General features: G+C 41.7%; 1 protein-coding gene across 2 annotated transcripts in view; it reads left to right on the forward strand.

Moving 5' to 3' along the window:
* Nucleotides 1-8,180, forward strand: part of arid5a (AT-rich interaction domain 5A) — a 41,085-nt gene extending 32,905 nt beyond the window's left edge. For both annotated transcript variants that reach the window (XM_062961063.1, XM_062961064.1), the window contains exons 5-7: nucleotides 797-894; nucleotides 3,381-3,522; nucleotides 4,850-8,180. In XM_062961063.1, coding sequence (XP_062817133.1) covers nucleotides 797-894; nucleotides 3,381-3,522; nucleotides 4,850-6,208 — 1,599 coding nt within the window. In that variant the 3' untranslated portion in view covers nucleotides 6,209-8,180. The remainder of the gene's footprint in view (nucleotides 1-796; nucleotides 895-3,380; nucleotides 3,523-4,849) is intronic.
* The last annotated feature ends 4,320 nt before the right edge of the window (nucleotides 8,181-12,500 follow it).

A 12,500-nucleotide genomic window follows, 5' to 3' on the forward strand; every position in this document is an offset into this window, starting at 1 on the left:
AATAATAATATTCGCCGATACATCACACAGCCCTAGACACTTGGAAAGTGTCCAGCGTGTGATCCAGTACAACCCAGGAGAGTGTCTGCTGTGGACTCATCTTGTTGTGTTTCAAATAACAACAACAACGACAACAACAACGACAACTTTATTTTTCTATCCCGCCATCATCTCCCCTAAGGGACTCGGGGCGGCTCACATGGGGCAAAGCCCAACAACACAGTTCAAATGAAAATTACGTTCAAATGCAATTCACAGTGTAAAAACAGAATAAAAACAACAACATTGTAACAATAAATACAGTAGAGTCTCACTTATCCAACACTCGCTTATCCAACGTTCTGGATTATCCAACGCATTTTTGTAGTCGATGTTTTCAATATATCGTGATATTTTGGTGCTAAATTCGTAAATACAGTAATTACTACATTGCATTACTGCGTATTGAACTACTTTTTCTGTCAAATGTGTTGTATAATATGATGTTTGGGTGCTTAATTTGTAAAATCAGAATTTAATTTGATGCTTAATAGGCTTTTCCTTAATCCCTCCTTATTATCCAACATATTCACTTATCCAACATTCTGCCGGCCCGTTTATGTTGGATAAGTGAGACTCTACTGTAATGACATCAACCAGCAACCAGACACAGTTTCTATTATCAAAGGCAATCTAGTATCACGCCAAGTTTTAAACTTTGTTTGTGGTTTTTCTATACATTATAACTGTATTCTCAATTCACTTCTGACCTTATAAGTAAATAAATAAATTGCAAAACATTTATTCTTTTTTGCAGGTGACCGGGAGGCGACTTTGGAAGAATGTCTATGACATGTTGGGGGGCAGCCCCGGAAGCACAAGCGCCGCCACTTGCACCCGGAGACACTACGAGAGGTATTATTTTATTACAATATTTATTTATTACAATATTTATATCCCGCCCTTCTCACCCAACAGGGGACTCAGGGCGGCTTACAATAAAACAGACATATAAAAACAGTACAATACACTATAAATCAGTTAAAAAATTAACTTACATATAACATTCATAAAGTGCATTTATAAAATATAGGTAGGCGTGTACAAGTTTAAAAGACTGGGTCTGTCAATTGAGTTCCAGTATACATAATAGTAATTAATGCTGCTGATTCTTATTATTGGCTTCCTTGACACCTTTTTCCTACCAGAAAGGGATAGACACATATACACATACATATTTATACATCTCTGGGTGTGTTTTTACGTATATACATACTGTATATACTCGAGTATAAGCCTAGTTTTTCAGCCTTTTTTTTTAAGACTGAAAAAGCCCCCCTCGGCTTATACTCGGGTGAAAGTCCTGGTTGGCTTATATTTGGGTCAGCTTATACTCCAGAATATATGGTACATTTATTTTTTCTCTCTGTTATTATTGGTATTATTACATTTATTATTTTTCTCTATTATTGTTGCTACTATTACATTTATTTTACTTTACAGTAGAGTCTCACTTATTGTCATAGACAGAACGCCACCAAATAGAGTAAAACACAGTTTATTGAGGTTACAGAACTAAGAATGCCCGTAATTGATCAACCATAACACTTATCCAAGCCTTGCTTATCCAAGTTTCTGGATTATCCAAGCCATTTTTGTAGTCAATGTTTTCAATATATCATGATATTTTGGTGCTAAATTCGTAAATACAGTAATTACAACATAACATTACTGCGTATTGAACTGCTTTTTCTGTCAAATTTGTTGTTAAACATGATGTTTTGGTGCTTAATTTGTAAAATCATATCCTAATTTGAGGTGTAATAGGCTTTTGCTTAATCCCTCCTTATTATCCAACATATTTGCTTATCCAACATATTTGCTTATCCAACATTCTGCCAGCCCGTTTATGTTGGATAAGTGAGACTGTACTGTATTTTGGTGCTAAATTCCTAAATACAGTATTTACAACATAACATTACTGTGTATTGAACTGCTTTTTCTGTCAAATTTGTTGTATAACATGATGTTTTGGTGCTTAACTTGTAAAACCATAACCTAATTTGATGTTTAATAGGCTTTTCCTTAATCCCTCCTTATTATCCAAGATATTCGCTTATCCAAACTTCTGCCGGCCCTTTTAGCTTGTATTTTTATTATTATTATTAATATATTTACTATTTCACTCTGATCTTATTATTATTTTTGCATTTATTATTTTACTCTATTTATTATTACAACATAAACGGGCTGGCAGAACGCTGGATAAGCAAATATGTTGGATAACAAGGAGAGATTAAGGAGAAGCCTATTAAACATCAAATTAGGTTTTAATCTTACAAATTAAGCAGCAAAAACATCATGTTATACAAAAAAATTGACAGAAAAAGTAGTTCAATATGCAGTAATGCTATGTAGTAATTACTGTATTTACGAATTTAGCACCAAAATATCACGATGTATTGAAAACATTAACTACAAAAATGGTTTGGATAATCCAGAACGTTGGATAAGCGAGTGTTGGATAAGTGAGACTCTACTGTACTAATAAAATTACATTATTTGAGACATCAATAGGTTAAATGTTTTTGAATGTTTACATAAAATTGTAATTTATGATAATAATTATAATAATAAGACTTTAATAACATAAGACTGTCTAAGTCTGATTACCTATATACTTGAGTATAAACTGACCCGAAGATAAGCCAGCCAGGATCCTCACTCGAGTATAAACTGAGGGGAGCTTTTTCAGCCCTAAAAAAGGACTGAAAAACTAGACTTATACTCGAGTATATACAGTATATAGATACTTATATAGATACTAGCTGTGCCCGGCCACGCGTTGCTGTGGCTTTGTCTGGTGGTGTTGGTGAGAAATTGTTGAGGTAGTGGTGGTATTGAATGTCTGTTGTATGGTTGTCTTTATGTTTAGTATGCACACTCTGAAGTGGATTATATGGCAGTGTGGAGTCAAGATAATCCAGTTCAAAGCAGATAATATAAGATTCTAAATGGGTTATATAGCTGTGTGGAAGGGCCTTGAGTCTACATTGCCATATAATCCAGTTCAAATCTGATAATCTGTGGAAGAGGCCTAAGTGAGGCTTAACTGTGCCAGTCCCCTGGGCTGAGTAGGTTGCTAGGAGACCAAGTGGGCGGAGCTTAGCCTTCAAACTGGCAGCAATTTGATAAAAACGATTATTCCTCTCCCTCTAATTAGGACTTTATTTTTCTTTTCTTTTTGTTGTATCAACCTAGAGGCATGGATGATGGGTTGTGTTGTCAAATTTCGAGGTTGGGGGGCCTGTAGTTTTGTTGTCTTGTCCGCTGCCCTGATGCCATCACTCTTTTATATATATAGATAGATACAGACTTATTTCTAAGGTCATCTATTCCAGGCTGGTCCTCCCTTACGTCCGGCACTTGAAAGGCGAAGACGACAAGCCTTTGCCTCCCGTCAAACCCCGGAAACAGTACAAAGTCTCGAAGGAGCCGAAGGGGGAGCGAGGGAATGAGAAGAAAAGGGCGAAAAAGGAGAAGGTAGGAGCCAGGGCTTGGGTTGCGTGTTTCCTGCATGGCAGGCGGCCAGACTAGATGACCTTTGGGGGTCCCTTCCAAGTGATGTGAAAGAAAAATAAAAAATGCTACAAAACACCAGTATTTCGAGGCCAGGACTGCCCTCTGGCGGTTGACCAGGAAAGGCTGTGTTCATGTATAGAATTTTGCCTTGATTTCTACTTTCAATTTCCTGGAAATCAGCAAATGCAGTGTTTACTTTTCTTTTTACTGCAGCTCAAAGTCTTATCAAAGGTGTGGAAAACATTTGCAAGAGCGTGTTTTACAGCTGAATTTGAAACCCTAATCTATTATTATTATTATTATTATTATTATTATTATTTTATTGTATGACACAGCAAACCAGATAGACATACTGGATTTCGTTTCACAAAATCACAAGTCGAACACTTCCCAAGTGTCTAGGACTGTGTGATGTATTTTTGGATGATGCGTGCAGATCCCAGTCGGGTGGCCTTTTGCAGTTGGCAGATCGTAACTTTGTCAATGTCTATTGTTTCCAAATGCCGGCTGAGATCTTTTGGCACGGCACCCAGTGTGCCCATCACCACCGGGACCACCTGCACTGGTTTCTGCCAGAGTCTTTGAAGTTCAGTCCTGAGGTCCTGATAGCGGCTGAGTTTTTCCTGTTGTTTTTTGTCAATGCGACTGTCACCTGGGATGGCAACATCAATGATCCAAACCTTTTTCTTTTCCACAACTGTGATGTCTGGTGTGTTGTGTTCCAGAACTTTGTCAGTCTGGATTCGAAAGTCCCACAGTATCTTTGCGTGCTCATTTTCCAATACTTTTGCAGGTTTGTGATCCCACCAGTTCTTTTTTGCTGGGAGGTGGTACTTGAGGCATAAGTTCCAATGAATCATTTGGGCCACGTAGTTGTGCCTCTGTTTGTAGTTTGTCTGTGTGATTTTCTTACAGCAGCTGAGGATATGATCCATGGTTTCGTCAGCTTCCTTGCACAGTCTGCATTTTGGGTCCTCAGTTGATTTTTCGATCTTGGCCTGAATGGCCTTTGTCCTGATGTCTTGCTCCTGGGCTGCAAGGATCAGGCCTTCTGTCTCCTTCTTCAGGGTCCCATTTGTGAGCCAGAGCCAGGTCTTCTCCTTATCAGCTTTTCCAGTGTGATTTATTATTATTATTATTATTATTATTATTATTATTATTATTATTATTATTACAGTATTATTAATTATTTATACCCCGCTTTATCTTTGCTGCAGGGAACTCAAAGCGACTCACAGGGTAATAACGACACCAATAGTTTCTCAACCTGGTTTCCTTTTGGTTGTAGGTCCTCCAAGAGAAGCTGAAAACAGACGTTGTTGTGGCTTCGTCCGGCAACTCTTCCAACTGTATTGACCAAAGTCAAGAAGAAACGGAGGGCCGGTCTGCTCCTGCCAATGGCCGGGAGACATCTGAGAGCCGACCCACGGGTGACTGCAATTGCCGGGGCTCTGGTTCCTCCGAGGCCTACAAGCGGCTCTTCTCCAGCTTCTACTTCAAAGGGAACCACGGCATCATGTCCCCCTTGGCCAAGAAGAAGCTTCTGGCCCAGGTGAGCAAGGACGAGGCCTTGTGCCGACACCTCAGTGACTGCCCGCAGTACAAGAAGCCTTGGGTTCACGAGGTGCCCGCTTTGAGCCCGGAAACCGGTACTAAGACCCACAAAGAGGGGTCAAACCATAGGGTGGAGGACTTGAAGGGGTCTGGGACCCCGAACGGTTCTTCCCAGCTCTTGAAAGAAAACGGAGGCGTCTCCAAGGTCTCTCCGACCATCAGGACTAGCCAGAAAGTGGACGATGGCAGCTCCCGGGGCCACCCGTCACCGTCTTTTCGAGGCTCTTTCTACACGTCCCGAAGCGACATCGTGAAACCGGTGAGTTGCCACCCGATCCGCGGACCGTACTTCACGACTTTGAGGGAGCTCTCCGAGGCGCCCTATTTGCCGTCGGTTCAGAAAAGGTCGGACGGCTCCGAGGAGCAGCCGGAAGATCTCCGCAAACGGCCGAGTTTGTCGTCTTGGAGAAGCGACTCCCAACAGCCCTCGGCTTTCCAACCGAGCAGTCAGCGGGGCTCTTCATTCGCCCCCAACAAGACGTCTTGGGTGACCAACTTGGCGAAAGTCAACCCGCAGGTGTCGAAACCGTCCGGAGCGTCGCTTCCTCCAAGTTTGGTCCAGAAGAAACGAGCCTTGGAGGACGACGTCCTCCGACATGGCAAGAAACTCAAAGCCGTCTCCCCTTTCGTTGCGGATGCCGAATCCCCGAACGGTCAGCAAGGACTGGCCAAGGCTGCCGTTGCGAATCCCTGCTTCTCGGCTCCTCGGGCTCCGGAGATGTACAAAGGGACGATGCTGCGGCTGCCGGTGAATTTTGACAACGCCGGCGACCGCTCGAAGGGACAACCGCCATCACTCATCCCGTCCCTCTCGGTCAGCCCCTTCCTCATCCCCGCCTTCCCCACCCCCATATTAACTGCCTCACTCCAGCCCTCGGACCTTTGCCACCCGGTCGCGTCCGGCCTCATTCACTACCCCACCTCGTATGACGGCGCCATGCGCCAACGGCTCTATCCGGTTTCGACGTGGCACAGCCAGCCCGCCTATGCCACGTCTCACGTCCCCGCTTACCATCGGAACACCAAGCTGTAGCCACAGATTTGGGCCACATCCACACTGACCATTTAATGCCAGTACAGTAGAGTCTCACTTATCCAACATAAACAGGCTGGCAGAACGTTGGATAAGTGAATATGTTGGATAATAAGGAGGGATTAAGGAAAAGCCTATTAAACATCAAATTAGGTTATGATTTTACAAATTAAGCACCAAAACATCATGTTATACAAAAAAAATTTGACAGAAAAGGTAGTTCAATACATGGTAATGCTATGTAGTAATTACTGTATTTACAAATTTAGTACCAAAATATCATGATGTATTGAAAACATTGTCTACAAAAATGTGTTGGATAATCCAGAACATTGGATAAGCGAGTGTTGGATAAGTGAGTCTCTACTGTATTGAAGAAAGGAGTTTCACTGTGCAGACGATGACATTCGTTTGAGACTGGGATGGTGGTGACTGATGCACATTGAGAGCTTTCATTTGCACTGTTTTATGGGAGTCATAGAATTACTACTTAGGACAGTGGTTCTCAACCTGGTGTCCCCAGATGTTTTTGGTCTACAATTCCCAGAAATCCCATCCAGTTTGCCAGTGTCGCACCTCAGAATAGTTCACCTTGCTATAGACACTCAGTCAGACATAGGAGAAAGTCTTTTGTAGTTTTATTAAGCAAAAGCAGATATAAATCAAAGCAGGCAATAAAAAGTCAATAAAAATCCATTAGTCGATGAGCCATAATAATCCACAAGTCCATAAGCCAAAACAGTAACCAATAAATCCCAAAGAACCAAGGCCCAAAGGTTTCAAAGATCCAGGAACAATAATCTTTTCTTCCCCGCCAATCTCACACTCCTACGAGGCTGAACTCCCTTCCATAACAACCGGTCCGCCCTAGATAATTCAAGGTCCTCGTTGTCTCGCACCTGAACCGGGGCTTGAGACATCTCTTGCTCATTAATTCCCATGGGAATGTCATTCTGGCTGTTATCTACGGCTTGTGGGGTCAACGGTTCATTCTGCTCAAACTGCATTTCTTGAGCCTCTGAATCAGCCTGTATTCTCATTCCCGTGCCATCATCCTGAAATTCATCCTGCATCCCATCGTCTGACTCATCTGGCTCTTGTATCTGAAACCCAGAATCCCCTTCTTCATCCTCACTCTGGCTATGCTGTGGCTGAGTCACAACAGCCAGATGTTAGGATTTCTGGGAATTGAAGGCCAAAAACATCTGGGCACCCCAGCTTGAGAACCGCTGACTTAGGAGAATGGCCAAGAATTGCACTCCAGCCAGATCTGGAGATGATGGGAATTGGAGTCTAGTCATCTCTAGAGCTAATGGCCAAAGTAGTAGTAGTAGTAGTAATAATAATAATAATAATAATAAATAAATAAATAATCAATAGACATTGACAAAATTACGATCTGCCAACTGCAAAAGGCCACCCTACTGGGATCTGCGTGCATCATCTGAAAATACATCACACAGTCCTAGACACTTGGGAAGTGTTCGACTTGTGATTTTGTGATACAAAATCCAGCATATCTATCTTGTTTGCTGTGTCATACAATATTATTATTATTATTATTATTATTATTATTATTATTATTATTATTATCATCATGTACATAACAACACAGCACACGTGCACATTAGGTCCAAGTGTCCGGGATTTGTCTCTGAATATCTGGCTCTTCTTGAGGGCCTAGGATATTGGAGATATTTTTGTAGTAGAGTCTCACTTATCCAACCTTTCTTCTCCAATGTTCTGGATTATCCAACGCAGTCTGCCTTTTAGTAGTCAATGTTTTTGTAGTCAATGTTTTCAATACATTGCAATGTTTTGGTGCTAAATTAGTAAATACAGTAATTACTACATAACATTATTATGTATTGAACTGCTTTTTCTGTCGATTTGTTGTAAAACATGAAGTTTGGGTGCTTAATTTGTAAAATCATAACGTAATTTGATATGTAATAGCCTTTTCCTTAATCCATCCTTATTATCCAACATTTTCGCTTATCTAATGTTCTGCCAGCCCGTTTATGTTGGATAAGTGAGACTCTACTGTGTGTGCTTGCTGTTGTTGTTTTATTTCTTACCCATCTCCTCATGGCTGGAGTTAGAATCATATAATAATCATATAATAATAGAGTCGGAAGAGACCACAAAGGCCACCCAGTCCAACCCCTTTCTGCCAGGTGAGAGCACCATCAAATCTCTCCCGACAGATGGTCATCCAGCCTCTGTTTAAAAACCTCCAGAGAGAGCACCATCATCCCATCTTGAATGTTTTTCTTGAATTAATATTAAGGTTTAAAGGGTCCCAAGGGCCATTCACTTCAGCTGCATTCTGCGTAAAGGAAGGCACAATCCAAACCCTCCTGACAGATGGCCATCCAGCCTCTGTTTAAAGACTTCCAGAGAGAGCACCATCATTCCAAGTTGAATGTTTTCTTGAATTAATATTAGAGTTTTAAGGATCCCCAAGGGCCATCCACTCCATCCGCCTTCTGCGTAAAGAAAGGCACAATCCAAACCCTCCTGACAGATGACCAGTCACTATAGACAAGGAGATACCACCAAACTTTGATTCAACATACTCAGCTCTTACAATCAGGAACCATGAGGAAGTTGAATCTGGCTTTAAAGTGCATTAAATGGTCAGTGTGAACGGGGCCTCGGTCAAACTGCAGCTGTGCTGCACATCTGTGTTTTGGACTCTCCTGTGTGTTAGAAGAGCAGCAGGACACCACAATCAGGACCATGTAATCTTTTTTTTTTAAACAACCAGGCTTGAACTACGGACTTGTATTTCTATCCAGTATGATATGTTCAATATCTTGTGCTTCAATCAAATAACAATTACCCTAATTGGGAACAAAGTTCATATAAACAGAGATTTAATTATCTGTGAAAGTCTTCGACTCTGTTTTATTCCAGACTAGCTTGGGTACCAGGCGTTGCCCGGATTATTTCAAAAAGTTTTTTTTTATTTTACAAAATGTGTAAAATTGTGGGTGAACTACAACTTACATCATGCCAGGTTAAGCCCCTGAAACTCCATCAGTGGCTAAAGTTAGTTATGTTGCGCATATTTGCTCTCTAGATGCATTATTGGTGATGTTCGTTGTGGTCTCTGGCTGCAGGATGAACTACAACTCCCGTCATGGTGAGTCAGTCCTCTCAAACATCTCCAATAGGTTCAGTTGATCACAGGGATTCTGTGTGCTAAGTTTGGTCCAGGTCCATCGTCGGTGAGGTCCACCGTTTCTCTGGTTGCAGGTGAACTACAACTCCCAAAAAATCATGATCAATCTCTCCCAAACTCCTCCAATATTCAAATTTGGGTGTATTGAATATGTGTGCCAAATTTGGTCCAGGTCCATCGTTGGTGAGGTTCACCGTTTCTCTGGTTGTAGGGGAACTACAACTCCCAAAAATCATGATCAATCTCTCCCAAACTCCAATATTCAAATTTGGGCGTATTGAGTTTGTGTGCCAAATTTGGTCCAGGTCCATCGTTGGTGAGGTCCACTGTTTCTCTGGTTGTAGGGGAACTACAACTCCCAAAAATCATGATCAATCTCCCAAACTTCTCCAGTATTCAAATTTGAGTGTATTGAGTATGTGTGCCAAATTTGGTCCAGGTCCATCGTTGTTGAGGTCCACCGTTTCTCTGGTTGTAGGTGAACTACAACTCCCAAAAATCATGACCAATCTCTCCCAAACTTCTCCAATATTCAAATTTGGGCAGTCCAGGTCCATCGTTGGTGAGGTCCACCGTTTCTCTGGTTGTAGGTGAACTACAACTCCCAAAAATCATGATCAATTTCTCCCAAACTTCTCCAATATTCAAATTTGGGCAGTCCAGGTCCATCGTTGGTGAGGTCCACCGTTTCTCTGGTTTTAGGTGAACTACAACTCCCAAAAATCATGACCAATCTCTCCCAAACTTCGCCAATATTCAAATTTGGGCGTATTGAGTTTGTGTGCCAAATTTGGTCCAGGTCCATCGTTGGTGAGGTCCACTGTTTCTCTGGTTGTAGGTGAACTACAACTCCCAAAAATCATGACCAATCTCTCCCAAACTTCTCCAATATTCAAATTTGGGCAGTCCAGGTCCATCGTTGGTGAGGTCCACCGTTTCTCTGGTTGTAGGTGAACTACAACTCCCAAAAATCATGATCAATTTCTCCCAAACTTCTCCAATATTCAAATTTGGGCAGTCCAGGTCCATCGTTGGTGAGGTCCACCGTTTCTCTGGTTGCAGGTGAACTACAACTCCCATCTCTCCCAAACTTCTCCAATATTCAAATTTGGGCGTATTGAGTTTGTGTGCCAAATTTGGTCCAGGTCCATCGTTGGTGAGGTCCACCGTTTCTCTGGTTGTAGGTGAACTACAACTCCCAAAAATCATGATCAATCTCTCTCAAACTCCTCCAGTATTCAAATTTGGGAGTATTAAGTATGTGCTAAGTGAGGTACCTCACAACCTCTGAGGATGCCTGCCATAGATGTGGGCGAAACGTCAGGAGAGAATGCTTCTGGAACATGGCCACACAGCCTGGAAAACATACAACAACCCTGTGATCCCGGCCATGAAAGCCTTTGACAACACATAACAATTTATTTTGCAAATATGGCTAGCCCTCCAGGCATTTAGGTTGCCAAAGGGCTGGAGGGCTGCAATGATGCAAAACATGGTCCTCAGCCAAAATATATGGTATGACCTTCCAATATTTGTAGCTTCACTACAGCTTCACTTACCCATTTATAAATATTGATACTACATCAATTTTCTTCCGTATTTCTGCAGCCACACGATGGCAGTGTCTGAACTTGCATGTACATTTGAGAAAACTCTATATATAAATACTAGCTGTGCCCGGCCACGCGTTGCTGTGGCGAAGTCTGGTGGTATGGGAAATAAAGTATTGAGGAATTGGTGGTAGTTAAGGTCAAGGGTAAAGGTGTGGAGTCCAGATAATCCAGTTAAAGCAGATAATATAAAATTATAAATGGGTTATATAGCTGTGTGGAAGGGCCTTGAGTCTACACTGCCATCTAATCCAGTTAAAATCTGATAATCTGTATTTTATAGGCAGCGTGGAAGAGGCCTAAGTGAGGCCCAACTCTGCCTGTCCCCTGGGCTGAGTGGGTTGCTAGGAGACCAAGTGGGCAGCGCTTAGCCTTCTAACTGGCAGCAATTGGATAAAAACAATTATTCCCCTCCCTCTAATTAGGACTTTATATTTCTTTCCTTTTTGTTGTATGAACGTAGAGGCATGGATGAGGGGTTGTGCTGCCAAGTTTAGTGTTTCTGGGATGTGTAGTTTTGTTGTTTTGTCCTAGGCCGAAAATTCATTACCCTTTTATATATATAGATCATTCTATTATTCTATTATTATTATTGTAGTATATTATTATATTATTACTATTATATTATTCATTATTCATGACTACAATGAAACTATGTTGTCAATTTTCGAGGTTGTGGGGTGTTTAGTTTTGTTGTTTTGGTGGTCGCCAGGATTCCATCACTCTTTTATATATATAGATAGGCAGGGCCATAGCCAGAAAAAAAAATTGGGGGGAGGGAGGGGGTTGAAATTTGGGGGGGGGGGGGTTGAACCCCTAACCCCCCCCCCCCCCCAAAATTTTGAAATTTGCTTGAGATAGTACTTGCAGTTCTGGAGGGACTCTTAATTTTTTGCGTTTCATAGACTTAGCATGGGGATTTGGTTAACCAATTAAAATTCATGAGTAAACCAGGCTTTTTTTTAACCTGAAAAATTTCGGGGGGGGGGGGGGTTGAACCCCTAACCGCCCCACCCCCCAGCTAAAGGCCTGTAAATAGGTAAAGGTTTTCCCCTGACATTAAGTCCAGTCAAGTCTGACTCTGGGGGTTGGTGCTCATCTCCATTTCTAAGCCAAAGAGCCGGTGTTATCATCATCATCATCATCATCATCATCATCATCATCATTTAAGCCAGTGATGGCCAACATATGACACGCGTGTCAGCACTGACACGCCTAACCGTTTTTGCTGACACGCTGCTGCATACAGATTGATTGGATGACTATGTCTTTTGTGGCCAAATTTGGTGTGATTTGGTCCAGTGGTTTTGTTGTTTACTCCATGGGAATTGTGCACATTATATATAATTATATATAATCTCATTCTATTATTATTCTATTATTGTAGTATATTATCATATGATTACTATTATATTATTCATTGCTCATGACTACATTGAAACTAGAATAAAGAGAAATCAGCGTGGAAACTGCAAGAGGTCCCATAGATTGTTGT

The sequence above is a fragment of the Anolis carolinensis genome, unplaced genomic scaffold (assembly GCF_035594765.1).
Source record: "Anolis carolinensis isolate JA03-04 unplaced genomic scaffold, rAnoCar3.1.pri scaffold_8, whole genome shotgun sequence".
Classification (NCBI taxonomy): domain Eukaryota; kingdom Metazoa; phylum Chordata; class Lepidosauria; order Squamata; family Dactyloidae; genus Anolis; species Anolis carolinensis.